General features: G+C 42.0%; 1 protein-coding gene across 2 annotated transcripts in view; it reads left to right on the top strand.

Moving 5' to 3' along the window:
* mst1rb (macrophage stimulating 1 receptor b) overlaps positions 1-23,025 on the top strand; it is a 32,504-nt gene extending 9,479 nt beyond the window's left edge. For both annotated transcript variants that reach the window (XM_036531055.1, XM_036531054.1), the window contains exons 3-21: positions 6,131-6,307; positions 6,988-7,110; positions 7,647-7,817; positions 9,095-9,255; positions 9,426-9,561; positions 9,847-9,983; positions 11,438-11,614; positions 12,261-12,360; positions 14,312-14,530; positions 14,924-15,070; positions 15,707-15,860; positions 16,074-16,169; positions 16,539-16,751; positions 17,380-17,460; positions 18,023-18,204; positions 18,822-18,931; positions 19,263-19,428; positions 19,771-19,907; positions 21,369-23,025. In XM_036531055.1, coding sequence (XP_036386948.1) covers positions 6,131-6,307; positions 6,988-7,110; positions 7,647-7,817; positions 9,095-9,255; positions 9,426-9,561; positions 9,847-9,983; positions 11,438-11,614; positions 12,261-12,360; positions 14,312-14,530; positions 14,924-15,070; positions 15,707-15,860; positions 16,074-16,169; positions 16,539-16,751; positions 17,380-17,460; positions 18,023-18,204; positions 18,822-18,931; positions 19,263-19,428; positions 19,771-19,907; positions 21,369-21,609 — 2,928 coding nt within the window. In that variant the 3' untranslated portion in view covers positions 21,610-23,025. The remainder of the gene's footprint in view (positions 1-6,130; positions 6,308-6,987; positions 7,111-7,646; positions 7,818-9,094; positions 9,256-9,425; positions 9,562-9,846; positions 9,984-11,437; positions 11,615-12,260; positions 12,361-14,311; positions 14,531-14,923; positions 15,071-15,706; positions 15,861-16,073; positions 16,170-16,538; positions 16,752-17,379; positions 17,461-18,022; positions 18,205-18,821; positions 18,932-19,262; positions 19,429-19,770; positions 19,908-21,368) is intronic.
* Positions 23,026-26,553: the final 3,528 nt, after the last annotated feature.

Here is a 26,553-nt window from a genome sequence, read left to right as displayed (position 1 = left end):
CCACCCCACCCCACCTAGCCACACCAATCACACTCCACCCCACCTAGAAGTCTGGTTAAGACTTTCCTGAGGGAATCTTTGTGCTTTCACAGTGCTTACAGAGTGCCCCTCAGAAAATTGGAATAAACAACTTTACGCTTTCTGCTAATACCTATTTATCGTTAAACAGAAAAAAAATACTAACAGAAAGGAACAAAGAGAGTGGAAAGAGGCCAGAGCCTAGCTTGTTTCTTTTTAAATAAAGTGTAACTGGCAGATGGCAGAAAAATGGCACTGGAATTTGATTCATTCTCAGTGATTAAGGGAAAGAACAATGTCTACTATATTTAAATAACTTAAAATGATCTCTGGGCACAGTATGATGTCTTGTTATGCTACATTGCAAGTGATCACTTATGCGTATTTTTATCTGTCGTTAGATAAATTCAACTTCACAAACAGTACTGTATTGGTTACACACGTGCAAATACAAGTCTACACACATAAACTGCAGTCATAATTCAAACTTGTACAGTCATAGAGGCTTCAACTTCAAGACATCATGTTCAAAATCTGATTTCAACTGCATTTAAGGGGCAGGCATAAACAAACATATGAGCAGAAAACTTGTCTACCACAGGAACAATGTTCCTATTTTGTCCTTTCTGTAGCAAATGTTGTTTGCCAAGAGGGGGAGTTACTGAATACAACAAATGAAAAAGAGATGAGTAGTCCATTACATTATTGTCATTTAGCAGATGCTCTTATCCAGAGTGACTTACGCAGAGCATCTTGTAAATTGCCTGTGCTTCTAATAAAGTGGCACGAAAACATTAACATTTCCTTTTATTATGATCCGTCATGGGGAAATATGTCCGGTGGACTCACAGACACAGAGGATATTTTCTTCCTCAGAGAATAGGTAGACAGTGGTAGGCCAGAGCATTGGCCCCGAGCTAAAAAGCAATTATTATTTTTTTGGTTAATCATGCATTTTTGAATAATAGGAAATGTTATTGCATTCATAGAGAGACTACGATGTGATATGGTCAGGGATAGAACACAATGCTCTGAGGTTTCAGGGCAGGCACTGTTTTATTTATGGCACACCTTCTCACTGAATCACTGAATATTCTTCGTGTGTTCACAGTCATGGGACTGGGAAAATTGACAGGCATAACAGCATATACTGGGGTATGCCCGTCACATGGCAGTTTCAGTTCCTCTCCTTCATTATACGTTTTACTGTACTTCTCCCTAAACGTGGTGCACTCTTGGGGTGAGGAGAAGGTTATGTATTAACCTGTTTCTCACACAGTTCAGAATTTCTGTTCCACCACGATCTGTTAATCCCAAAGAGGCCGATGTTTTTGCTGGGGGTGTCAGGGCTCTGTATGATTTAGTGCCTCTATGCTGGGAAGAAACCCAAAGTTCAAGTCTTTGGATCACCGTTAGTACTGACAGAGCTGATGAGTCCAGTTACCGCGGAATGTCTACCTTTTGCCAGCTGGATTACCACTTGTTTTCCTGCTTGCACAGTTCTGCCTCAGCCTGAATCAGTGTAGTCTGACAGTTCGTAGAAATGCAGAGGAGGAAGGTAATTCCTCAGCTGAGACTGAGGTTTTGTGAAGTAATTCTACATAGAGTAAGATGTATCTTGTATCTTGTATCTTGCATCTACATACAAGATATATCTCTCCATGGAAGCAGGATGAAGCATTACTGGCAGTGGAAGGCATGAAGTGTGGAGTTCAGTCCTGCATTCTGTAGATCAGGCTGACCAAATGCAAGAATAAATAATGCATTGTGTGCGATGGGATGAAGAACAACACAAGATTTTTTTCCATTCTGTCCTGTCTATTTCATATGGACATTAAACTGACTTGCTGTGGTAAAATCCCATGGCATTTATTCCAAACAGTGAGGGGTTGTGGCACTCCAAAATCTAGCTGACTACTCATCCTCAAATTTTATTGGCTAAATAAAGCCCTCCCTCCACCTCTCAGCTTGATTATGGTGTACACAAAATGGCTGCCACACATCAGTAGGGTGCTACACATTGGTGGTGGTTGATGTGTTATTCCCCTCTCCCCCCTTTACCGTAAATCTCATAAAGGAATTGCATGATCTATGTAGAATAATAATTATGATTACAATTACAATACTCAAATCTTGTTTCAGTTATTAGTAAACATAATCACAGAAGGTTCCATACTTAAGATACACAGTTCTTTTCTTAAGAGGGAAAAAGCGGAGACCCCACCAAACCACGCATTTGAACCTTCCATCTGTTGGTAATACTATACGTCATATTCCCTTGTTTGCTTTTTAGGACCATACATTAACAACAATTAAACTTATGAAATACCTTTACTATCACATCCTCAGTAACGTATTACATTATTTAAGGGTTGAAAGTAACTCACTTGAGGTGTCAAACACAGAGAGGTCACTCAGACCCAAATAATGAAAAACTCGGCTTGGACAATAATTTGCACACACAGGGCACTCCAGAACATGGAAATACTGCTCTACAGCCAAGAAATAGTTCAATTGGGGCTTTAACCCAGGACCTTCTGCCTGATAATGGTTATTACACTGTGGAACCATGGGACCAATGCTCATGGGACCAATGAATTAAGGTTAATATCTCAGAGGGTGACCAAGGATCAGCCAAAACAATCTGTGTCATTTCATTTCTGATATATTTTCCCTGTGTCTTGGAAGACCATGAAGTCACATTCATGGCTGTCTCTAGTAGACTCTACAAGTAGAGCTGGGCATGTTACAGCACATAATAGTGCAGTGTTTTTAAATCATTGTGAAAGGAGCATTTGTGGTTCCTCCAGATTGAGATTTCTGCATGGGATACAAAACAAGACATAAAACATGTGGTTAGTATAACTGTGTGGCTGCACATTGGGAAACAAAGGCTAAAGAAACACCTGGAACACTGTGATCTTGGCAGCAGAGTGCTCATCACCATTTGTGACTTTGCCCTGTTCTGTCTGAGCCGCCTGCACAGCACAGAGGAGAGGCCAGCCAGCTGGAATCTCTGGGTGTCCCAAACCTCCAAACACTCCCCACCCTCAACATGGCTGCACTGTGTCACTGCCTACTTCCTGTGTTTCCCACACCCATTTCCTGCAGACTTCTCCGACTGAGGCATGTTTTGGGATGGCCAGTGGGGTATGAACACTGTCCTGTAGACACTTCAGGAGCTACAGTGCTATGCTGTTATGCCAATGTATTTTTCCTGCCTTTTTTCCAGAGGCCCTGAAACTGTGAAAGCACACTCAGCTGTGCCATATTTTTCATGGGAAGGAAACTATTTTGTGTGTTTCAAAGCCTGTCTCGGTCCCTGGGGGAAAAAAAGAAACCGTACTGTTCAGAAAAATATATTGTATCAAATTGCATATTCATCAAATCCATTTATCAGCAGATCAATACTTTTTAATAATTTTGCACTTGCAATACATTATGTCATGTCACAAAACCACATAATGGATTGAGAAGTTTGGATATTATAATTACCACCATCAAAGTTCCCTTCTCTTTTGTTGTAGGAGTATACTGTCTGTAATTTCTTCCAGTAATGGAAGCAAAATGTGCCTCTAATGAGTATTTGGGAGTGAGGCTTAAATAACATGTCCATTCACAAAGAATTCATTTATCTTAATCTTTCTCTTTTGCTCTTGCGGCACTTTCAAATGCACCTCTGTAAAACTGCTGTTATTATTTATTTATGTGTTTGGCAGACACTCTTTAGCAGAGGCCATCAGGGCAAAGTATTGTACAATCTTATCACCTATGAGAGGGGCTACAAGACAAATTTGAGAACCAAACAGCAAGTGATGCACTAAATTAGCTTCAAATGAAAAAGTAATGCTTAAAAATAAGTAGTCTATCAGCAATGAACTCAATGCAAATATAATGACTAAAATGCTCATACATGTTTTATTTTACAATTTTAATCTTATCTTAATATATCTTCCACACATGATTTTTATATGATAATGAAATCATATGCAAAGGATAAATATTGAGCTGATAACCTATTTCCATCTCCGCCTTCTAACCTAGTCTCATACCTATGCCCATGTAAAGTGTAATCTATTTGCACAATCGTACTTTGTTTTGTGCTGTAGTGATTTCAGCAATGGGTGCAAAGTTGGCAGAGTGACAGTGTAGGCCAACAGTGGGCATCAGTGACTCAGACCCTCACCTCATACGATAGGAAAGTCCTGCTGTTCAGTCAGGAAAGAGGTGATAAAACAGGCACTATTTAGGTCTTGGAATGCCGAACTGGACAATGTTCGGTAATGTTGTGCTATCCCGCTGGGTACCCCACCCATAGAATGAATACAAAGGTTTTTGACGTAGCTCGCAGCCCCCCTGCCCCACACACACCTTAGATCCCGGTTTTGTGGAGCCAGGAAGCTGAAAGAGACTATAGCAGGGGGCGGTGGGTGATGCAAGATTGTGGCAAAACAATGCAAAGAAAAGACAGAAGACCATCTCAGGCACCAACAGGCAGGTCTGCACAGGCCTACTCATGGTCTGTTAACCTCATCATTTGTTTGGCTTAGTGACGACTTGCCTGACAGAGCTGTTGCAGTGGTTCACATTTGGAGGGAAAGGCATTTGCCAAATCATGGAGTTTCACCTCAGTGTATTAATGAACTGTGCAGAGTGCACTTGGCAACCAGGAAAATGTTCTGCACTCAGCCCAGTCTGTGTGACTCATCTTAATCCTGCTTCCTGGAGCATGGCTGAAATGTCTAGTTAGTTGTGAGAGCACAGGGTTATTCCCTACATCAGCCTTTCAGAACAGGAGGGGTTTGATACAGATGGGGAATGTTTGTAAAACAGCTGGGTCACTGACCAAATCATTTCAGGATATTGGTAGTAAAAGCAACACAGCTAAATTATCCATGGTTTTGTGAATATAATAAGCACTCACGTTCAGTGATGTCACAGAGCACTAGCAGGGAGGAAACTTAGGGCTGGAAAAAAGCACATCTTTTATAATCAGGTGAATGGTAAGTAACTGTGTTTGTGGTAATCGGCACTGATACGTGTCTGTGTGTGCTTTTTCGACAAAGTTAAACATTTGATTGCATTAGATTACATGGAAACAGCACTGATAGAGCACTGTGATATTTTTATCCTTCTTTTGTACAAACACAATAACATGTGTTTATGGAATAACAGACCAGCAATTTCATGTACGGTAGCCTCTTTCACTGAATGTGGTAACAGTGGAAATTCCACTATAAGCATGTTTATTCCTTACAGTGCAATACACACTGATAAAATTACTACTTAATTCCAATTCATCAATTTATTAGATTATTTATCACATTATATTAACTTGTTAATTGAGCACACAGATTAAAAGGGGTGACAGCAGTCAGGAGATTATGAGGTTGATTGTTTTTAAGTACATGACAGACTGCCATTTCATCCCAAGGGGTTTTAACCTTTAGGCTGCACATGAAATCAATGGACTGCAAATGGGTTCTAGGTTCTGCTGTGACCTTTGAGCCACTCATATGTTAAAAAGGCACCCAGGGCAGTTGAAGTGCTGTGTACTTTCCTCTTTCTTCCTTAACACCTTTCTTTCTCTTTCCATTCTTTCCATTAATTTGCATTCTTTCATTTTCCAATATTAATGTTGCTTTTCTCCATGAAACTTGAAATTTCTCCATGAAATGAATGTCACATTTCCATTTGTTATATGTCAAATTGTAACCGTGAAGTGGAATATTGCTAGCTGTAGCATTGCTCTAGCTGTACTTTAAATTTGTGAGTGGGGAGCATTTAGCCAATCCATTGCCCTCCCTTTTGCCTCAGAGCGATTATCAATTTTATTCATTATTTATATCAGGAATGTTCACAGTACTGCTGTAGAAATGCCTTATCTTGACTTCCTCAGCAGTCTTGTGTGGACGATATGGTCATCAAGGCTCTGTGTCATCTTTCCTGTTTCTGGCCTCCATTGAGTTGTGCTGAGACCTAACGTTTCCTGCGCATGATTCCTTATGCTTGTTATTTATTTTTAGGTCTCTTTTATAGTTATTCTTTATTTTTATGTCTTCCTTAATTGTTCTCATCATCTTTTTTTTTTTACATCTGTTCCTATGAGAAGAGCATGGAGAACAATGCCACTTGTAAGGACCAGCCCACGATGGTGTCCAAGCCTTACTACAGGGTAGACCTCTTCAACAGGCAGATGCGCAACGTCCTGCTGACCTCCCTGCTGGTCACCACCATTGAGAACAAGACCGTTGCCCACATCGGGACCTCCAACGGGCGCCTGTTACAGGTATGCCACAGGAAGGAGGAAACAACAGCACGGGCTGAGAGCTTTACCACTACCACTGTCTGTTTGGAAGGCTCCAATGAAGTCTGAAGTGCTGTGCATCAAGCCCCACCATCACCAAACTTTTCTAATTAAACAATGGGGTGGCACTGGTTCATTCTTCATTTTAATTCTTTAATATGAAGTCAATGCAGTTTTTAGATTCGGAGATTAGTGTGTGTAGTGTGACTACGGGGCCTCTGCCTCCTATAATCGGGTGTTTTTTTCAGGGTTAAACACAGTCATGGCATGTGAGTTGTGAACACAGCTGGAGTCTGGGCCAAAAACACAGATTAATTTCACATTTATGTTGTGCTACTGCTCTTACAGTATTTTTCCCAATCAGCTTTGTTGCAGTTTGCACTGAAGCAAAGCCCTGGATTGAAATACTTACCTCTGTTGCATGGGAAGACCCCTCCCACAGCTCACCTTATTCTGCCAATGGTCATCCCTGGTCATCCCTCCACTCACCTAAGAGTCACTATTTTATGCAGTGAACTGATGCACAATCACACACACACAGACACACAGACGAACTCACACACACACACACACACACACACGCACACACACAAGCATACATACATATACTTACATTCATCCTTAAAATTAATTTTACAGTGATCTTTTATTTCTGTTGGCAGTTGGTCTTGAGAAGATCCAGTCCTGTTATCTTTGCTAATTACTCCCTGGTGGAGAATCAGAGAGTGTCCTCCATCGCCGCCGTGTACTCACCCGAGTCTTTACTTTTTGTGGTTGGAAACAAGGTATTGTGAATGTACTTGAAAGACACAATGAAACATCAAACAGTCATAATGAATCTGCAAAGCAACTGATACTTTCTCACATGTTATGGTTACACATTATATGGTGGCTTTTACCATTATTCACCAATACTAACACTTTCCAGATGCCCAGGGGCAAAATGAAACACATTTCATAAATGGAATGGAATGTAGTGGTTTAATGCTTTAGTTATAGTTACTCCCTGGCGTTACTTACTTATGTGTAATGTTCCATTTTCAGATATCTGTAGTCTTTAGTTTTCAGGATTTCAAAATGATTTATCTAGAAAATATAGGTAACTCAGATATTGTTTGCTTTTTTTTTTTTGCTTGGTTTGGTCTTGGTGTTCTGAGGCACCATTGACCGGTATCACTCCATTTGTCCATGCATCTCTCCACAGTGCATTATTATTATTATAACAAATAATAAATGCATTATACTATGTGAAATGACAGTGGAGATTCCCTCCCTTGGTGACAGTGACAGTGACAGTGACAGTGCCCTTTCTCACCACCAGTTGATCCGCGTGCCCCAGAAAGGACCGGGGTGTCGACACTTCCTCACTTGCTCCATGTGCCTGAGGGCGCCCAGGTTCATGGGGTGTGGGTGGTGTGGGGACGTCTGCTCCTGGGAGAGCCAGTGCAGTGGGCGCTGGAGGAACGAGTCCTGCCCGCCCACCATCACTGAGGTGAGTCAGCGCAGCCGCTGTCCCAGGAACAGCTCTCTGCGGCACGGATACCCACTCACCAGGCCTGTTTCCATTAACCTCGCTCAGTCACAGCTCCATGGCCCTTTGGGATGGGGCTCCATCTAAAAACCCGAGTGTGCTATCTTGAAGTGCATCAGACATCAGAGGTCATTTACATTTTACATTTACATTTATTCATTTGGCAGGCACTTTTATCCAAAGCAACTTACAAGTGAGGCAGAGGTCAACCCCTTTAACACTAAGCTTCACTCTGGGAAACAGCCAACAACCGCTCTCCTGGTGATCGTTTCTATTTGTGGAAGGTTACATTATTTACACACTGTTGTACCAGGCTGCTTCCCCTTGCCATATGACAGGGCTCCATAAACCTTCAGCTGTGCTTGAAGCTGCCTGCCTTGAACCTTTATGTACAGCTGATCATAAGTGGAAATGGCCTTAATAGCATTACCACGCTCAAATGCACCCAGACTGGGATTAACAGAAATTAGCCATTTGACCAGTTCTGTGTTATTGATTTTGGATACTGTAACACTGTAAGAAAACTGTAGCAGTTCCTGCTGTTTTCCTGATCCTGGTGCTAATCTGTGCTTCAGTTTAAAATTTGCTGGACTTCCCCTCTGCCTCTGGTAGTTTCCATACTCTATGTCCCTTACAGCTCCGTGACGTTGCTGTTATGCAGTGACTCATCTTTTTTTTGACTCATTTATGTTCTGAAGTTTCAAAGCCATTAAGGGGATGTACTGAAAAATGTCTCATACAATGTGGAGTACAGTACAAAGTGGGACTCATTCAATCATACGGGACATGAAAGCCAGCTCTTCACATTCAGTACTATACGAGTGAAGACCTTGGTTTTTTTGGCTGTCCATGTTGTGCTTACCGGAACTTTTTGGAACAATCGCTTGATAAATCTGCCAGTCCAGTTTGTCCATCATGTTTTCCGTCTCAGGTGCTTGATTGTGATCTCTGATGGGCATGAGGCACTGCTTATTTTTTTCCACTGAGGTAGAAATGTTAATCATTTATGTCTTGTATCCAAAAATTTTGCCAGTCCTTACAATGATCCACTGTACGCTAACATATTTCTCTTGAGATTTTTTGTTCAATGATTATCCCATCTGACACTGACTATTTAATATACGCTCTACTTCAACAAGTTTTATCTTTCAAAGGTAAGCAGGGGGAAAATCAGTGGACCTCTAAGCAGCTGTTGTTTACTTAATGCTGACTCACTTTATCTCCCTTGATTGGCACAGTTCTTCCCAAAGAGAGCACCCCCTGATGGTCACACAGAATTGACCCTTTGTGGCTGGGAGTTCCAGTCACCCCTGCGGCCTGCCATTAGCTCTAAAACTCATGAGGTCAATGTGGGGCAAACCACTTGTGCCGTAATTCCAGACAAGAGCAACAGCACACAGTAAGTAACAACAAGCAACATACACTACTGATTACTAAGTAATAGTAGTGTGCTGACAGTAGACTGGGTTAGACTGATTAGCTAACACTGAGTACTTGTGTAGGAACTACTGACATGTTAAGCAATAGAATTGATGGTTTGGGCTAACCTTCCACTCTGATGTTGCTCAGCCTCGTGTGCAAGATCAATGCAGGCCCGAAGGAGCTGTCCCAGCCTCTCAACATCACGGCAAAAGTACATGAAGGGAGGGTGGAAGGCCGTTACTCCATCGACGGGGAAGCTCGAATTGAAGGATTCACCTTTGTGGTAAAGTGTCCATTTTGCACTAAGAGAATTTGCTGGAAAGTAATGGCACTGGCTGCTCTTCCCAGCAGGATCGCCTTGCCACCAGATAAGCTGTGCATGGACATTTATATCCACTATTAACTACAGTTGAACACCGATAACGAGACCGCACGGTCCTACCAGTCTTGCTGTGGGTTTGAATGAAATACCTGATTAGAAGCCATAAAAATATTGTATAAATTGGTTGTAATATGTGACGAAGGGCCCAGTTCTAGTGAGTTGTGAATTTGTGATTTCCTCTGCCAGGAACCTGACATCATGCAGATAAAGCCAGACTACGGGCCTCAGGTCGGGGGTACCCTTGTGACCGTGACTGGGCACTTTCTAGATTCAGGAAAGACCAGGGGAGTCACCCTGGGTGGGGCTACGTGTCCAATCAAAAGGTGAAGGCAAATAGACAGTGTCCACGTGCCTATGTCTTGACTTACCTCATGCTCTTGGTGCTGATATCTTTTCTTCCTTCTTGTCTGTATATGTACTGTATTTCATTTGAAAAAGCCATTCTGCTTGTTGTGCTTTTAGTTCTTGTAATCAGTACATGGTAGTTTAGAAAAGAATTGTAATGTTAGACCTGCTATCAAATTCTCTACTACTGAACGACATATATATGTTTCACTGTGTTAATGCACACTCTGTTTGTGAAGAGGGGATTGAACTGTAGTAGAACATCTGTATTTAGGAAAAATGCTTTACCTTCATGCTGTATTTTGGTGATCTGTTGACTCATGCTGAAAGAATTCTAACAGAAATTATTCAACTTTTAGCATTTGGTGTTCATACAATGTTTAAATGTGTTGTTGCTCGAGGGTGAAGATGTGCACATACGTTTCATCTGTAGTTATGTGCGGCAGCTCTACATTTGAGAGAAGACACACACTTAATGATAGATTTTCAAAATGTAATGAGAAGCCTTTAGCTGTCTTAAATAACAACGTGTCTCTACTTTGATCCAAATAGTTTAGTGAGAGAAGGATATAGTGGAGAAAAATGGATATTGTATTTGATCAAGTATTGTTGTATGACGTAATGCTAGTTAATTGTAGAAATGTGTTGTTTAATAGCATAAATGTGTATGTCACTGTGAACTGACATACTGCTGTGTATGTACAGTCTGGAGGGCCTGCCTTGCCAGTAGGCCCTGGAGGGCACATTGACATACACACATATGCATGTAGGAAGGCCTGGCTGATGCTGCACCTTTATGCTTACGGCTCTATTCATGAGCCTTCACACCCTCCAGAAATGTTTGTGTGTCTCTCCTGTATATATAAGGAGGACCTGTGTCAGTGGAGTCTTCCAGCACTCACCTCTGTTATGCCCGTTACTCTAGCGATCAGTCTGTGTTAAACTTGCTGTTTGGCCTGTCCATTTCTCTCATTCTGTGTTCCTCTGGCCCTATGTTTCAGTTTAATTTGGGGGCTTCTAAACCCATTTTGACTTCACTTGTAAAAGCTTCAAGTTTGTCCACTTGTGCCCTTGCTCCTGATATGGTCCTGGCCTCTGTCCAGTCACCATTGTGCCACTACGCTGCTGTTTCTGCTAGTCACTTACTCTTGTTTTTATGTTTACTCTGTGTCAATTACACCTTGGAAGGACATTTTTTTTTCTGGAGCAGTCATGCAGTTTTCCTCAGCAATAATGAATATATCTCTTTACTGGTGTGACAGGCTGTTTCAAAGTTGAAGCCTTAGCTGTATTTCTTGCAAAGCACCCAGAAAGGGTCCTCAAAACCAAAGGAAAGGCAAATCAAACATACCTTTAAGCTGGCATCCTCCAAATCCTAAATCTGCCCTCTCTCTCTTTCTCTCTCTCTCTCTCCCTCTGTGTATGTCTGCAGTGTTTTCGTATCTGAGGGGAACGTTTCCTCCATTGTCTGCCTGACTCAGCGTGTGTCAGAGGTGAAGGATGCCATCTTGAAGGTGCACATTGATGAATATCCCCTCAACCTCAAGGTTTTCCATTACAAAGAGACACCGCAGATCACAGAGGTGGTTCCCAACTGCAGCTTTGACAGGTATGAGGGCATCACTGAAAGGGTGCCTGCCTTCTCAGTAGTGACTGGAGAGTGAGGTTTCATGCATCCCACTATGGGTAACGCTACCCTGTGTTATCTCAGTTACTCCCTGGCTTGATCCAATCCTAGCGTTTATACCGTGGAGAGAAAAGGGTTTTGATTGGCTCATATGGGTCAATGGCTGGACATCCATGGCTGCTCCACCATGCGGTTCATGAGGCCTCGCTCACCCATCCCTGGAGGATTAGGAAAACGGTTCAGGAAAGTGGGGCAGTATCCTCTTCATTGCTTTGGTGCAGATAACATGCAGAGAAAAAGCAGTGGTTTGCACAGTGTGATATGTTTACATGGCTTGCGAAAAGTAAACAGGATTCCACACTGCTTCCAGGATATGCGTGGGTGGAGCTCTATTAGCTGAGAGGAGAAACAGCTTTTACAGCGTAAAGGCTGCTTCTGTAGCTAGAGGTAACTGTCCTTACGACTTATTGTGCATATGGATGCCATTGTACTGAGTCAGGACTGCCAGGGCACTGTATATCTGCAGCTAATTAAAGAGTGACTGATGGCATGGCTGTGTTGTTCCTCAGCCATTTCTGAGACCTCGCTGGATTGATTGTCATTCTCAATGGTTCTCTTCTAACTACAGAGGCTCCAGAATCATCATCAGAGGAAGGAACCTGGATTCAGTCTACAGGACTATCATACGCTTCAAGCCCAATGAGAGCTACCTGAAGCCTGTGTCTGGGGTAAGACCTGCTGAATTCCATCATCCATCTCTGACATGACATGGCATGTCAAAACTCTTCGTCATCTGAGCAGGAAAAAGGTGCCTTGGCCTGCCTGATGGCTAAAGCTGAGTGAGGCTGGGTCTGGCTAGCACATAGATGGACCGCCTTTTGGAATACCAGGTGGCTGCTGGGAGTGTGTTTGGATGGCCAACAGAGGGCAGTATTCAACCAGTCAACCAAATAGGGTACCACTCCCCCATTGCAGCGATGGGGACACTTTGTTGTCGGGTGCGCTGTCCTTTGGATGACACATTAAATTATGGTCCTGACTCACTGTGGTCATTGAAGTTCACTCATTCCAAAAAAAGGAGGGGATTTCTCAGTGTCCTGGCAAAGCTTCCAATCTGGGTCTGTCAATTTTTCCATCCAATTATTCCACACTAATTTCATGTAAATCCCTCCCTCTCAACCTCATCTGATATGTGGTGAGTTATCTCTGGTTAAATGTGGCAGTCGAAGTGAGTTATTTCTTCCTCACGGTAAACAGCTTTGAGGTGAAAGTGCAATATTTAAATGAAATACATTATTATTATCTTGCTGTCATACCACCATATTTTCACAGGTCCATAATAACACATGCCACACTGTTATTAATTTCCTCTAATGCAAGAACATAAGGCCATGATAGGCTGAATTACCTGTTTTCATCATTAAACTTGGGTTCTCATTCAGCTGGCTCTGGAGTGTATCTAGCGCTTTGTTCTACCTGGTCTTGAACACTCTGCTTTCTGCTTTCACTACAAATTCTGGTGTGCTATTCCGTGCATTAATAACTCTCTGTGTGTGAAGTAAAATACAAGTCAATAGAAAAAAATTGGAATGTTATCATTGCTAAAACTGAAGTTGTCCAATAGCAGAAACATTTTCCCCTGCTTTTGTGAGCATCAGCTGAACACCAGTGTCACAACTGTTGCACAGGGCAAGGCTCACACAATCCTCCCATACACATGAAAACCATTGCGAGTACTTTTCAGACTAAAAATCCCACATTGTGCTTTGAGGCAGACACTGAAACGAAGATAGGCACATCCATGGATACCACCATGCCATTCATGCACTTCTCAGTGAGTCACGCGGTGCCAGTGGTGCACAGCGTAAACCCTAGCTGACCCACCCACCCCTACCCCTGGAGGAACAAAGCTAATCTGTTCTGCTCCTGTGGGTTTCCAGTCACGTCAGCAGATGATGTGGCTGGTTCTGGCCTGTGCTAAGAACCACTCGGGAGCAGAAACAAATTTTTAACTGAATATTTTGGCACACTTTCTTTCGTTGTTGATTTTTAAACGTGTCCTACACAATGCAAACTTTTTATTCCTTTTGGAAATTTCTTTTTAGTTGTGTAGTTTTCCTACAGTACAGAGTTACAGTACCAGTCAAACAGTTGAAACACCAGACTAAGATAATGGGAAACATGCATTGAAAGAGATTTAAATCTAAAGACTTACACTTAAATGCTTGAAATTTGTTCCATAGACAAATATAAATAGTGATGTTGATGCCTATGTTAAATTTCTTTTAAAAAAATAATATTAAAAAATATTTTGAAGAATCTAAAATATAAGATAGTTTTTATTTGTTTATAACACTTTTTTGATCACTGCATAATTCAAATTGTGTTCTTTCATAACTTTGATGTCTTTACTATCATTCCAAAATGTGAAAAATAGTAAAAATAAAGAAAGAAGAGTGTGTCCAAACTTTTGACTGGTACTGTATGTCTTACTGATATTAGTAGTGAATAAATTAAAGAGTGTGTAAATGAACTGTGCTGGTAGATTGTACCCCCAGTCACTGACTCTGAATAAGCTTTCCCAAAACTGGTTGCAGTTACTGTTAGGATTGGGACAGCTGATCCTGGGTCAGTGCTTGGAGGCAGCCACCTACCCGAGCTATTCTCGTCTTGTTTCAGGAGTGTAGCGGCAAGGCAGGTCCGACGGAGATGGAGTGCATGGCCCCTCCATTCCACAGGGATGAGTCTGAGGAAGGTGAGCTGTCCTTCGACATGGACGGAGCAGTGGGGCTGTGGAAGAAGGAGTTCTCTTACCACCCGTCTGCCGAACCAATCCCCTTTGAAAACGAGGGCCGCGTGCTTAGGCTGTACCCCGGTGAGGACGAAGTATCCCTGCATGTACGTAAAGCTGAGGCTCCACCATTTTAACAACAACAAAGAAAACTCACAGCTTTTTGAAATAGTTACTAGATGTTGAGATACTTATGCTGATATTTGCTGAATTTATTTTGAGTTGAGCGCAAAAGGTGTAGAGCAGAGCCCCATCTGAGAATTGAACTTTGGGTTACATGTCCTGCTCACTACAGCTACACCACCCTGCTACATGTGCAGTGATGTCACCAATGTAAAGCTCAGACTAACAGAAGTGCAAAACCAAGATAAATAAATTAAAAAAAATACAAATCAGTACAAACTCACTCACATATACTATATTCAGACAGGAGTCAGTTTAACACCATTCTGAAAAAATGGTGCAGCAATGACATTTTACTCAACCGTGCCTTTTTAAAGCACAAGAAACTGAACCTTGTCAGCTCCTGTATGACCATTACCATGACGGTGGGAGGAGTCGACTGTGATGCCAAAGTTCTGGACAATGAAATTACCTGCAGGATCCCAAAAAACCTGACTGTCCCCAGTGAAGGGTTACCTGTCAAGGTCAGTCAGTTGTTGGTGTTTACTTGTTTAATCTGTTAATCTCTGTTGGATTTAAAGAACGAACAGTGCCTAAAGAAACATCAAAGTATCAGTCCAGCAGCATGTGGAGGAATTCAGAACTGTTGTATGTTATTCTTGATCCATCACTGAATGGCTGGATACATTTCATTCTGATGCGTCATGGGAAGGTTCACTATAGCAGTAGACTAGGATAAATAGACATGTGATTGCGAAACATCGGAATTCCAGAGTGACGTAATGGCTGCTCCCCAGGCAACAGAAACTAAGAGTTCTTAAACTATTTGCCCCCAGGTCAACCAGACTAAGAAACTGAAAAAGGAATAAGAAATTTGTGTCTAAGCCTGTATTTTCACTCTTGCTGATCTCTTACCATATTTAAATCATCATATACATGTATATGTACATATATTATTAATTTCCTTAGCCAACACCTTTATCCAGACTGACTCAGATTTACTCATTATTATAATTAATATATAAAAGAATAATGATAACTGTTCAGCAACTGCTTACCTCATTTGCAATAAAATAATGCTGTTAAGAAGACCAACGTAGGTGGGTGGGAGGAAATAGCAGACACAGGCTGTACTTCTGAACGAGTGTTCCCTGTGTCAGATCATCATCAACGGGGACGGGCAGGACGTGGGGCGTGTGGTGATCATCAATAACCACTCCATGGTGGGCATCGTGCTGGGCATCCTGGGGGCACTGGTGGCTGGGGCCGTGCTGGCCTTCGTGGTGATGAACCACCTGAGGAAGAAGAAGAAGGGTGAGAGCAGGCCTCCGCTGTGTTACCCTCACTCTCTTTGTCCCTAGCGCTAGGTAGCTGGTAGGCATTGTGTAAATTATTGTGCCAGTGGGAGGCCTATGTTTAAAATGCATGGGGTGCCTGCTCAGCAGCAGTGGAAACATTGCCTTGTGTGCTCTTTATTTAGTCTGCTTCATCCCCCGTGGCTGATCATTTTCTCTTGTGGAATTTCAGCCACCTTGGCAGAGACCCGCTTGTCTCGTATCTCGCACAGCCGGAACCGGACTGGCAGCCATGCGGACCTGTCCCCTGAGGGCGACTACAGACGAGGTGAGACCCAGTCAGACATTCTGTTAACCCCTGGCAATCATGTAAATGTAGACACTGCAGCCGTGGGCAAGCAGCAGGCGGGAACAATCCAATGGCAAGTTACACAGTACAAAAGCAGGTGTGTGCAGCATGTAGCAAAGCAACAAACTCAGATGCAAAAAACAGCGACTCAATAACACTTGTTTCTCTTGAGAAAAAAAAAGAAAACTAAGAAACTACAAGAAAAACTTGAGATTTTCAATCTGAGACATGGAGGGAGAAAGAGAGACAGACAAGAGGGCAGGCAGGCAGGATGGATGCAGAGACAGAAGGACTATATAGTGTAATATTCACCAGATGCCCTTACCCTTACCTTCACCCTGTTTCCAGAGCTGCCTCTCATCACTGCCTCCAGCTCAGGGGGGCTGGTGGCCTTCCCCGGCCTGGCCTATGCTGGCAGCCTGGATGGTACTCTCACTCCACTCATGCCCCCTGAGAAGATCTCCATGTCCAGCTTCAGGCCTGAGCTCCTGGAGGAAGTGAAGGACGTCCTGATCCCGGCTGAGATGCTCAACGTGCAGCATCACCAGATCATCGGGAAAGGTGGGGAGGTCCTGCCGTGTACTCCTGAGCAGAGATCGGTCTGCATGCCAAAAAGAAGAGCATAAAAGACTCCTCTACTATTGCTTACACCCGTAGTATTAAAACTGTGGGGTGTTCCCCTTTGGGGCTGACATAGGGAAATTAAAGCGGTTTTATTATTAAAAACATTATAGCAAAGAAAATAGCTAGTTTTTAATCGAGCAACTGTCAAGGCTTCACTTTTCTAGATCCTGCTAGACATGCAAAGACATGAAAATATGATGAGGTCTGTTTTGGTTTTGGATTGACTTGGTGAGTGAATAAGTAAAACCCAAATAATTTGAATTTAACTCACCATTGCATGTTATTCCTTGTGACTATGGTAATTGTATGCGTGGTATGTGTGTGTATGTGTGTGGGGGGTGTACCTTGGGTAAATAAAAGTTATAATAAATTAGTACCACTGAATGTACCTTGTGTACCAAGGTGTATTCAGTGGTACTAATGTACTAATACTACATTGTGTACCACTATCTGAAGTTTACAGTCCATCAGAACATGTCCTCTCACCGCTATGGTTACAGTATTTGAACACCACTTCAAAGACTTTACCTTTCGATACTGAAACCAGTCATGTTTGTCTGCTCAGGTCACTTTGGTACAGTTTATCACGGTTACCTCAGGGACCACAATGACAGAGAAATCCACTGTGCAGTGAAGTCCTTAAACAGTGAGTAACTCTTTTATTTTATGGTTCTGTAAAATCTCTTGGTGTACATTGCAGAGTTCAGGGGGTACTGTTGCGTGGAAGGGAAATTAAGAAGTATGTTTGGGAGAGTGAAAATACAGAGGTTGTACACTCCCAGTGTTTGTATCTGTACACACGCACACAGAGACTACCGTGTAGAAGCAAATTACACCATGGTGAGTTATGATATTAATTACATCTGCAGTTGTTTGAAACCCAGGACTATGTCAAACTTTGAGCTTTTTTAAATTTAAAAGACTCTTTTCTAGAAGAGTGTCAGAGCATTGTACAAGTGATAGAAGAGTGTGGATTCGAGAACACCACAATGGGTGGAGCTGCCATGTGCTGTCAATCACTGACTTAGCCGAAGCAATCAACAGATTTTTCTCTCCACAGCAAATCAGTATGGTTCAAATCATTGAGTCATTGATAGCGTTTTGTAGCTCCAACGTTCGATGTTCACGAAGCCTCACTCTCCCAGCTCTAGGCGCAAACCTTCAATAGAGCTGTTTTAATTTTGTTAGCATGTGTGGCATGATTTCAGGGATCACAGACGTGGAGGAGGTGGAACAATTCCTGAAGGAAGGCATCTTGATGAAGGGCTTCCACCATAGCAACGTGCTCTCCTTGCTGGGCATACTGCTGCCCCAGGAGGGGCTCCCCCTGGTGGTGTTGCCCTATATGAAGCACGGAGACCTGCGTCACTTCATCCGCTGTGAGAACAGGGTGGGTGGACACCGTGAGGAATGCTCCACTTGGGGCCAGCTTTTCACAACCTTGATGAAAAATGACCTATATTATGTAATCTTGGATTTTGTGAACCAGATGCATTTTATCTTCTGATTACTTTCTTCCACTTTTTCCAAAAAATGGAGCGGACTTGATAAGCAATAGCACTTACCAAAAATTCCAGGGGAATTGACCAAATGGTGGGATACCGTTTTGGCCTGCATGTAATATTATCCTATTTGTAAGGCAACCCCACTGCCCTATTTTCAAAAAAAATAGTTTTTACAAAATTGCATTTCATAAAAACAAAAAATTTACAACTTCAGTGGTCATTGGGGAAAAATACTTTTTTTATCTTTGGCACCATGTAGGAAATGAAGCTCCATGTGGGGAGCTTAATGACTAATTAGAGCTTCCAAAGTCTAGAGGACTTCCAAAGTTTACCAAAGTAAAAAAGTCGAAATTTGCTCCCTGCTGGATGCTCCTATCCGCTTGTGTCATTTTGCCAAATGGTGCCATCTCTTGCCACTTGCATTTGACCGATCCCTGTCCTCACTATTTATTTTTCCACTCATGCATGTCTCTGCATCTCATTGTGTACCTTCATCTCCTAGAACCCCACAGTGAAGGACCTGATTGGCTTTGGGCTTCAGGTCGCCAAGGGGATGGAGTACTTGGCGCAGAAGAAGTTTGTGCACAGAGACCTGGCAGCACGCAACTGCATGTGAGTCAGTGCCCTGAACCTGAGCAGAGGGAAAGAGGCCAGTAGCTGGAAATCAGGAGGTCATTTACACCATTATGACTTATCTACACAATCCGAGAATACAACCACCTCATTACAAGCTCAGCCAGTGTGGAGTATTAAATGGAAATTACTGACAACTGGGTGTTGATGTGGAAGCTGTGTTAGGTGCCCTGAATTTTTATTTATCCAGGGTTATTTTAAATAAGGGAAAAATAATAGGTCATTCAAAGAGAAAGTTTAACATGGCTCCGAAAATATGGCCATGAAATCTTCTTCAATACTCAGTATACTTTGCCTGTTACCTTTGCAGGCTTGACGAGTCGTACACGGTGAAAGTGGCCGACTTTGGTATGGCACGGGACGTCTTCGACAAGGAGTACTATAGCATCCAGGACCACAGAAAGGCCAAGCTGCCAGTCAAATGGATGGCCATTGAGAGCCTGCAGACACAAAAGTTCACCACCAAGTCAGACGTGGTGAGTTCATGTACCAAGTCAGACAACAAAGCAGAATCTGTGCAATCCTGGCCCAGTCAGAGGAATAAAAGTGTCTGCTAAATGTCAGTAATGTATATGTTTTTTGAAGTATGAGGACAGCACTTTTCTGACTACTTCATATTTGCTTTTCTCCATGCATCTGTAGGCATTATCTTAAAAGCAAAAATAAAAAATCTATATTTTTGACTGAGTGCAGCGATCTTACTTTCAATGCTAGTCAGCTTGGTTCAGATATCAGATGTCCTAATACAGTGAATAGGAATGGTCTGTCTACTGAGAAACAGGTTTCCCTGACTGACACAGCTGCCTTCTCTTCTGCAGTGGTCCTTTGGGGTCCTGATGTGGGAGATGCTGACCAGAGGAGCCAGTCCCTACCCTGAGGTCGACCCCTATGACATCACACATTACCTATTGAAGGGGCGGAGACTTCCGCAGCCACAGTACTGCCCTGACCCTCTGTAAGCCATCCTCTCTCTACAAGTATTTACATTATTTACATTGAAATGGCTGCAGTGCTTGGTTTTATATACTACACCTGTATAAATCTGCCCTGTAAAGAGCACTGGCAGTACATGTGCTTGTTACCTCCAATGACACATTTTCCCTGGGATTCACTGTCAAATGTTTTCAAATACTGACTTTTTCCAGAAAACCTAAAGTTGATTTGAAACTTCCAGTTATTTCTTTAAAGAAGCATCTGGCTTTGTTGAAATAATCTCTTGCATAAGTGCACCCATTTATAAATGTTCTCCATTTTGGGAGTCACATAAGTGCCAATTGGTTAATTGTGCTATAGGACAGTGAGTTAAAGTGGCATATTGAACATTATACTGATTAGAAGATACAGTATTTTCCAACACGGACTAGTTTTCTGGGTTTTAGCACCATTTTTATAAATACACTCCTCCTGTTCTGTCCTGTTCAGGAATATTTTGTCACACTTTAACACTTAAAAATAGTCTTGAATGGGTGGTGGGGGAGAAGATTCATGTGAGTGTAGGAGGCCACTTGAAGTAACTGCATGTAAATGATAATTATGTCCTCTATAGGCTTGGTAGAAAATCAAAAGTAGAATTTCCTTATCGTATGGTACATGTTTGTCAAGGTAATTAACAGTCTCATGTAGCGATCATTCATTCTCAGTCTAAAACAACATGAAACACTCACTACATCCTTTATTTATGGTTAGTCGATTGCATTGCTTCAAGTTCACAAGTGCTGTGCCACAGGAGTTAATAACCACTGTAGATGCTGGAAATGTATAACTGCACCATTTTGGCCATTTGGACACTAAGCAGACCCCCACACAGTCTACCAGTACACATTAATGATAAACCCTACAGGCTCACATGACCTTGTACTCAGCAAAAGCTTTGGAAATTTGGAGTCACGGGAAGTGCTGGGTGACAGATTAGCGAACGAGGAGCAAAAGATTGCAATGACTAAACCCTGTTTGAGTGAAGGTTCATGAACACCTCCATTGTGAACCCTCCTAGAAGTATACAGGTCCACCTTTAGTTAGAGGTTCTGTGTTACATAATGTTTCAAATACTATGATATTGAATGACTACTGACAACCTTTTACTGCGTACAAAGGCATCAATACATCATCATCATTGCCATCGTTACATTGCTTATCCAGCTCTTAGCCAGATCAAAAACACTCACATAACTTACAATTCCTACATGTCATCCATTTAAACAGCTGGATATTTATTTAGGCAAGTCCTGCTCCCACCACACCACACTGCTGTCCTGCTCCTTACCACTACACCACACTGATGCCTTGCTCCTTACCACTACATTGCTACCCACTCTTAACTTAATTTATCCCTTTAACTGAGTCATTTTGATATCATTTGGCACCTGGTTGTTGGGTTTGAGGTGTGAGGGGGTAACGAGATTTCTTGGCTATGCAGATATGCCATCATGCTCCAGTGCTGGGACCCTGAGCCGGACCTGCGCCCTACGTTTGCCACCCTTGTCTCGGAGGTCCTAGAGATCCTGTCTGGCCTGGAGGGGGAGCACTACATTAGCCTCAAGGTCACATATGTCAACCTTGACCAGCCGCGTCCCTACCCACCACTCACAGAATCTGCCGACGAGTACGATTCCTCTGACCCCTCCGACCATGGAGAATATGATTCAGACGCTCCCTGATGGGTCACAAGATCAACACCCAGGGTCAGCTGGGGCGGTCAGCCTAAACCCTATGCCACGACAGGCTAGCCGTTAAAGGTGCTGCAAAGCTACCCCACATGCGATGACCCACAGGAAGGTGGCTTCTAAACAGAAGAGGACATCCACTATGGCCACACTACCTGTAGTTTTAATAGAGGAGCTTTCCCCAGGCATGGGAAAGGAGAAAGGACTATATGTTAATGGATTCCTTGACAGGAGGCAAGACTCAATTGGCAGGAGGGCCAAAGCACTATTTTAGCTTGGTATTGTCTGTAATTTGTGTGTAAATGGCTAGATGTACTCTTGAGCACTGTAGGAATGAGCTTTGATTTATGTGTTTTTTTTGTTTAATTTATATTATCATTTAAATGGTTGAGAGACTTCACATCCACACTTCAAGTCTACAGAAGGTACAGCAATCCATTTTGTAAATATGATCAAACAAATGCTCTGACATGTATCTGGCTCATTTTAATTGTATATTTTGGATCAGAAATTTGTAAAAGGAATGGACTTTTGTATTTAAAAAAAACCTGAAATTGTCTTTGTAGTCCCAATATTCTATGTCTCTCATTCTCATACCAACATTTATTGAATGTGTAGACATAATTTATTTTATTAATATTTTAAAATGTATTTCTTCTCGTAAGGTTGAGGGACACCTAAGTGTTAATTTGTATATATGTCACAAACCAACAGGAGGCAGAGTTTGACAAATACATGCTAGCTCTGCAATCTCTAAAATACTCAGTTCATGTTTTACTCCATAACATTTTCAGTATGACACATAGCTATAGGTTTTGTGTCAGGCTGCTATTGCTGTGCTGTATTTGAACAGGAATGTATCTCTAATCAAGGCCCTTCAGTCCAAAACAGTGAAAACAGTTTATGCCTCTTCAATGGTTAGTCAGAGCTCATACTTTAAAGGCCTTTTGGCTCAATGGCATTGCTGTATATTCTAGATAGCCTTTACCTATCCAACTAGATTCATACACATACACACACATACAAATACGCACACATACATAGACACCTGCTGAGGGTTTGGGCTAGCTTACAGTGGGACTATGTAATCAAGTAAATGCAAAGTGTTCCTGCTTTATTTATTTATTTAAAACTTTGTGTCAAATACGATAATTCAGTGCCTGGTTTTGTTGCATTGAGTGGTACATGTCTCTCTCCTTGTCTCCACCAGAGGTCAGTATATCTCATGTTTTACTCAATGCGTTGGACATTCTAACACCCTGCTGTAAGAGATTACAGAGCGATACTGAACAAACAGCAGTTTCCTAATATATTAAACACTGAACTGTGAAGTAAACCTCCAAAATACATATTTCTCTCTAATTAAAAAGAAAAAAAGCCCAGCAATATCAAAACACAAACTACTGGGAACCTGACCATGCTAAAAAGGATTTCATATTAATGATTATTGTTCTGAAATTTCATATCTCAGTAATGAATTCCTGAATCTCTGGCTGCTTTAACACGGCCTGCAGGCAACATGTATATGTCTTGTAGCTTCATATGCATCCATTTGAAGACACTGCTAAGCGCCATGATAGCCAACCACTGATGGTGTGGTAGGCAGTCATGGGAGCCTTAGGCTTCATGAAATACGCTATGGGTACAGCTATCCTTGTGCTGTCAGTGACTTGAAAACCTCAATGATCAATGTCATCAACGACTCAAATTAGCGAGTCGTTGACATATGAAAGCTCAATCCACATTTGGATTCACAAAGCCTCACCTACCCATCACTACAGATAGATAGTCTGCTGTCCGTTCTCTGTAATGATCTTAACTACCCAACAGGGGGCACCCTCAGGTTATGAGATCACTATTTGTGTCTGCTGGTCTCTGTCTGTGAAGAAGGTGAAAAGTTGTGGCTAGATTTGGATAGAACTTAATTGCTGACTTGAGTTGACTTGGTTTTAGGAATAACAACTGTTGGTAAGGATGGTATAGGTATGCACTGCAAGAAAAACACCCTAGTTTAGCATGCTGTTTCAGTGCAGGTTGTCTCTGTAATCCTGGTGAGGACTTTTTAAGGATCACAAGCTCTTCAGGCACTTGAGGCTACACTTCAACAATGACAACAAAGGCCACGCGGCTCCTCACAGTAACAGCTGGTAAGAGTATTACAACCACAGTCAGTTGTCTCAAGGAAACCTTTGACTATTATATAATAGTTCACTGATGAGCCTATTGGATTTCACCAGAGAGACAGGGAATAAAGATAGCTATTTTTGTACAGAAACACTTCACACGAGCACAGTAACTCTGAGAGCTTTTTGTAAGATCAGTTTAGGCCTACTATTGAGGTCTGTTAATTGTCTATGTGCAAGCACTTTGGACCTTTGTAGTGCCTTTCAAAACTCACATGTAGGGTCACACGCATGCATGCATACCTGTACGCGGTCAGTATTACAGCTACTTTTTATATAGTATTTAAGTGGATAATGTACCACTGTCAGATGGATTTTTTTCACCTTTTAAAAGCACTTTTTCTCCACCACAAATTCAAATCCATGTAATAGAGTGTGTTCTGTCATCAACCCCTTTTAGCTGAATTGCAGCAGTTGAGTTTCTTTGACATTTTCTTCTCAGTGCAGACAGAAGCGCTGAATTTTTCTCAGCCTGAAGGTTGTTTTCTCTCTCCAAGGACCACCAAGGGGTACTAAAGCCAAACATACACAGGTGAGAAAATCGTCTCACAGGTGAACTGCTCTGTTTCTTACCAAGCAAAGAGTGTTGATGCTATGCATTATGTTCTGTTCATGTTTGACACCATGTAGATGTAGTGGAGTGGCTGAATGCTTCGGTGGCAAGGAACCTAGGCTGAAGAGGTTGCAGGTTCAAAGTTTGTGGGGCACTGCTGTGATGCTGTAAAACAAGGTACTTAACATGAGTCTCTGATGAAAATCCAGCTGCTGCATAAATGGATAAAATAAAATACAATACAAGAAGCTGTTTGTAAAGTCGACCTTGATCAGGGCATCTGTTTAGTGCTTACTTGGTGTCCTGCTCACACTGAAATATGTTATACTGTCTTTGAGCCTGGAAGTGCATGTGAGTGTTTAAATTCAGAATCAGAATCAGAATCAGAATCAGAATCAGAATCAGATTTATTGACACAGTATGTCAGCACACACAAAGAATTTGGTTCTGTCTCTCAGCAGTACAGACAATATGCTGTACTGAGGCCGCCATCCGCGGTGCCATCTTCGTTGTTGTTGTCATCTTCACATACAAATTGTATGTTTCAGTAGGTTGTGAGGTCACAGTTCAGCCACACATTGCCTGTGGAGAGAGAGAAAATGCTTATGAAGATCCTAACTGTGCTGCGGTGGTGAGGTCATTACTGCTGCAGAGACTATTTCAGAGGAGATACAGCCCTGAATATTTCTACCCAGGATCTAAATATTGCATGCAGTTTAGTTTTCTCCACAGCACACAAACATCAAACCAAAATTATATAAAAAATGAAGCATACAAACCTTCAAGGACCTTGATAAGGGCATTTGAGCTTCACTAGAGGGTAATACGTGTGAGTATAGCTCTGTAAGCCCAACGTAAATAAATAATAATAAAAACATAGAAAAAATGTTGAGCAAACAAAGGCTTACTTTTCCAGGAATTTGAGTTTACTACCCACTCAGTTTCGTTTTTTAACATCCACTTCAAAACAAAATGGGATTTGCCAGCTCTGTGCAGTGTGAATAATTACATAGATGGTTTGTCTTTCCTCCCATGATAAATACTTTGCTCTGCTCTTGTTGCAAATGATTGCGAAGCTCATATTTTTTCCAGTGGTACATAACAGCTTGTTAAAAAAATGAAAATTGTCAATCATAAAATGAGAAGAATGTTCTCTGCATTGTTTCAGGGGAGTTGATATTATTCATGAAAGTGTTCATCATAAAATAATAACATGCGCAGAGTCAAAACACATAAATTAAATGTATTTGCGCAAAAGGAAAAAAAAAATCCCTGAATATGCCATCTGCCTATTCACAAGCTGTGATGCTGGTCTCATCTGACGGCTGTCCAGGTTTGTAAAAGCATGAACCATAACTGTAATCCTTAACTTTCACCTGTCTGGTCATCATTACCACATTTTCTCAAACAGGCACTCAGAATTTGGTCACCTAATCATGCCTATGTTAAATAAAATAAATAAATCCCTCCCTCTGCACCTCCCCCAGCAAAATGGCTGCCATGCATCACCAACATGCTACACATTGCTGGCGTGCATTTTGTGCTGTGATGGACACCTTGAAATGTATGGAATGCACTATTTAAATGCTGTTCAGTATTATTGTGAGCAGTAGTCCTCATGGGAAGTTTGCAGGGGAATTAAGCTGTTGCTCTTATAGCATGAAAACATTCAGTAGAGACTCTGGAATGAGGAAGAAGAGAGGATTCAGGTTTGTTGTGCTGCAGTCTTGGAGGCTGTAAGTGAGGCAGGCTCGGCAGTCAGAGGGCTTTCTGACAGGACGCCTGAGGCTTTCTCAGTGTAAGGGGATGAGAGGAATGCACATTTTAGGACTGGCCTTGTGCTTCATCAGGTCTTTATTCAAGAGAAAACTTTGGTCTCCATAGATGTCTATGGTACTGTGTATCTTTTATATATGCTATAAATAATTAACAGACACAAAAAAGAAGGGGGGCAGAATTCAAACTTTTTCTGGTCTGCCCTGCTGACAAGAAGAAAGAGATTCACGCTGACAAGGCAATGTTGGAGGGGGGTCCGGGTGGCGCAGTTTGAAATATAGTGATATTAAAAGGTATTGATTACACACCACCACGCCTGAATGATTGCTTTTGTGTTATGTCAGGTCAAGAAAATTAAAAAAAGAAAAAGAGGGAAGATCAATCATAGAGAATGCTAGTTAAGGAAAAAAAATACAGAGTTCACTG

Source organism: Megalops cyprinoides, chromosome 6, assembly GCF_013368585.1.
Source record: "Megalops cyprinoides isolate fMegCyp1 chromosome 6, fMegCyp1.pri, whole genome shotgun sequence".
Classification (NCBI taxonomy): Eukaryota; Metazoa; Chordata; class Actinopteri; order Elopiformes; family Megalopidae; genus Megalops; species Megalops cyprinoides.
Note: the sequence above shows the minus strand (reverse complement) of the source record. Positions and strands in the feature narration are given on the sequence as shown.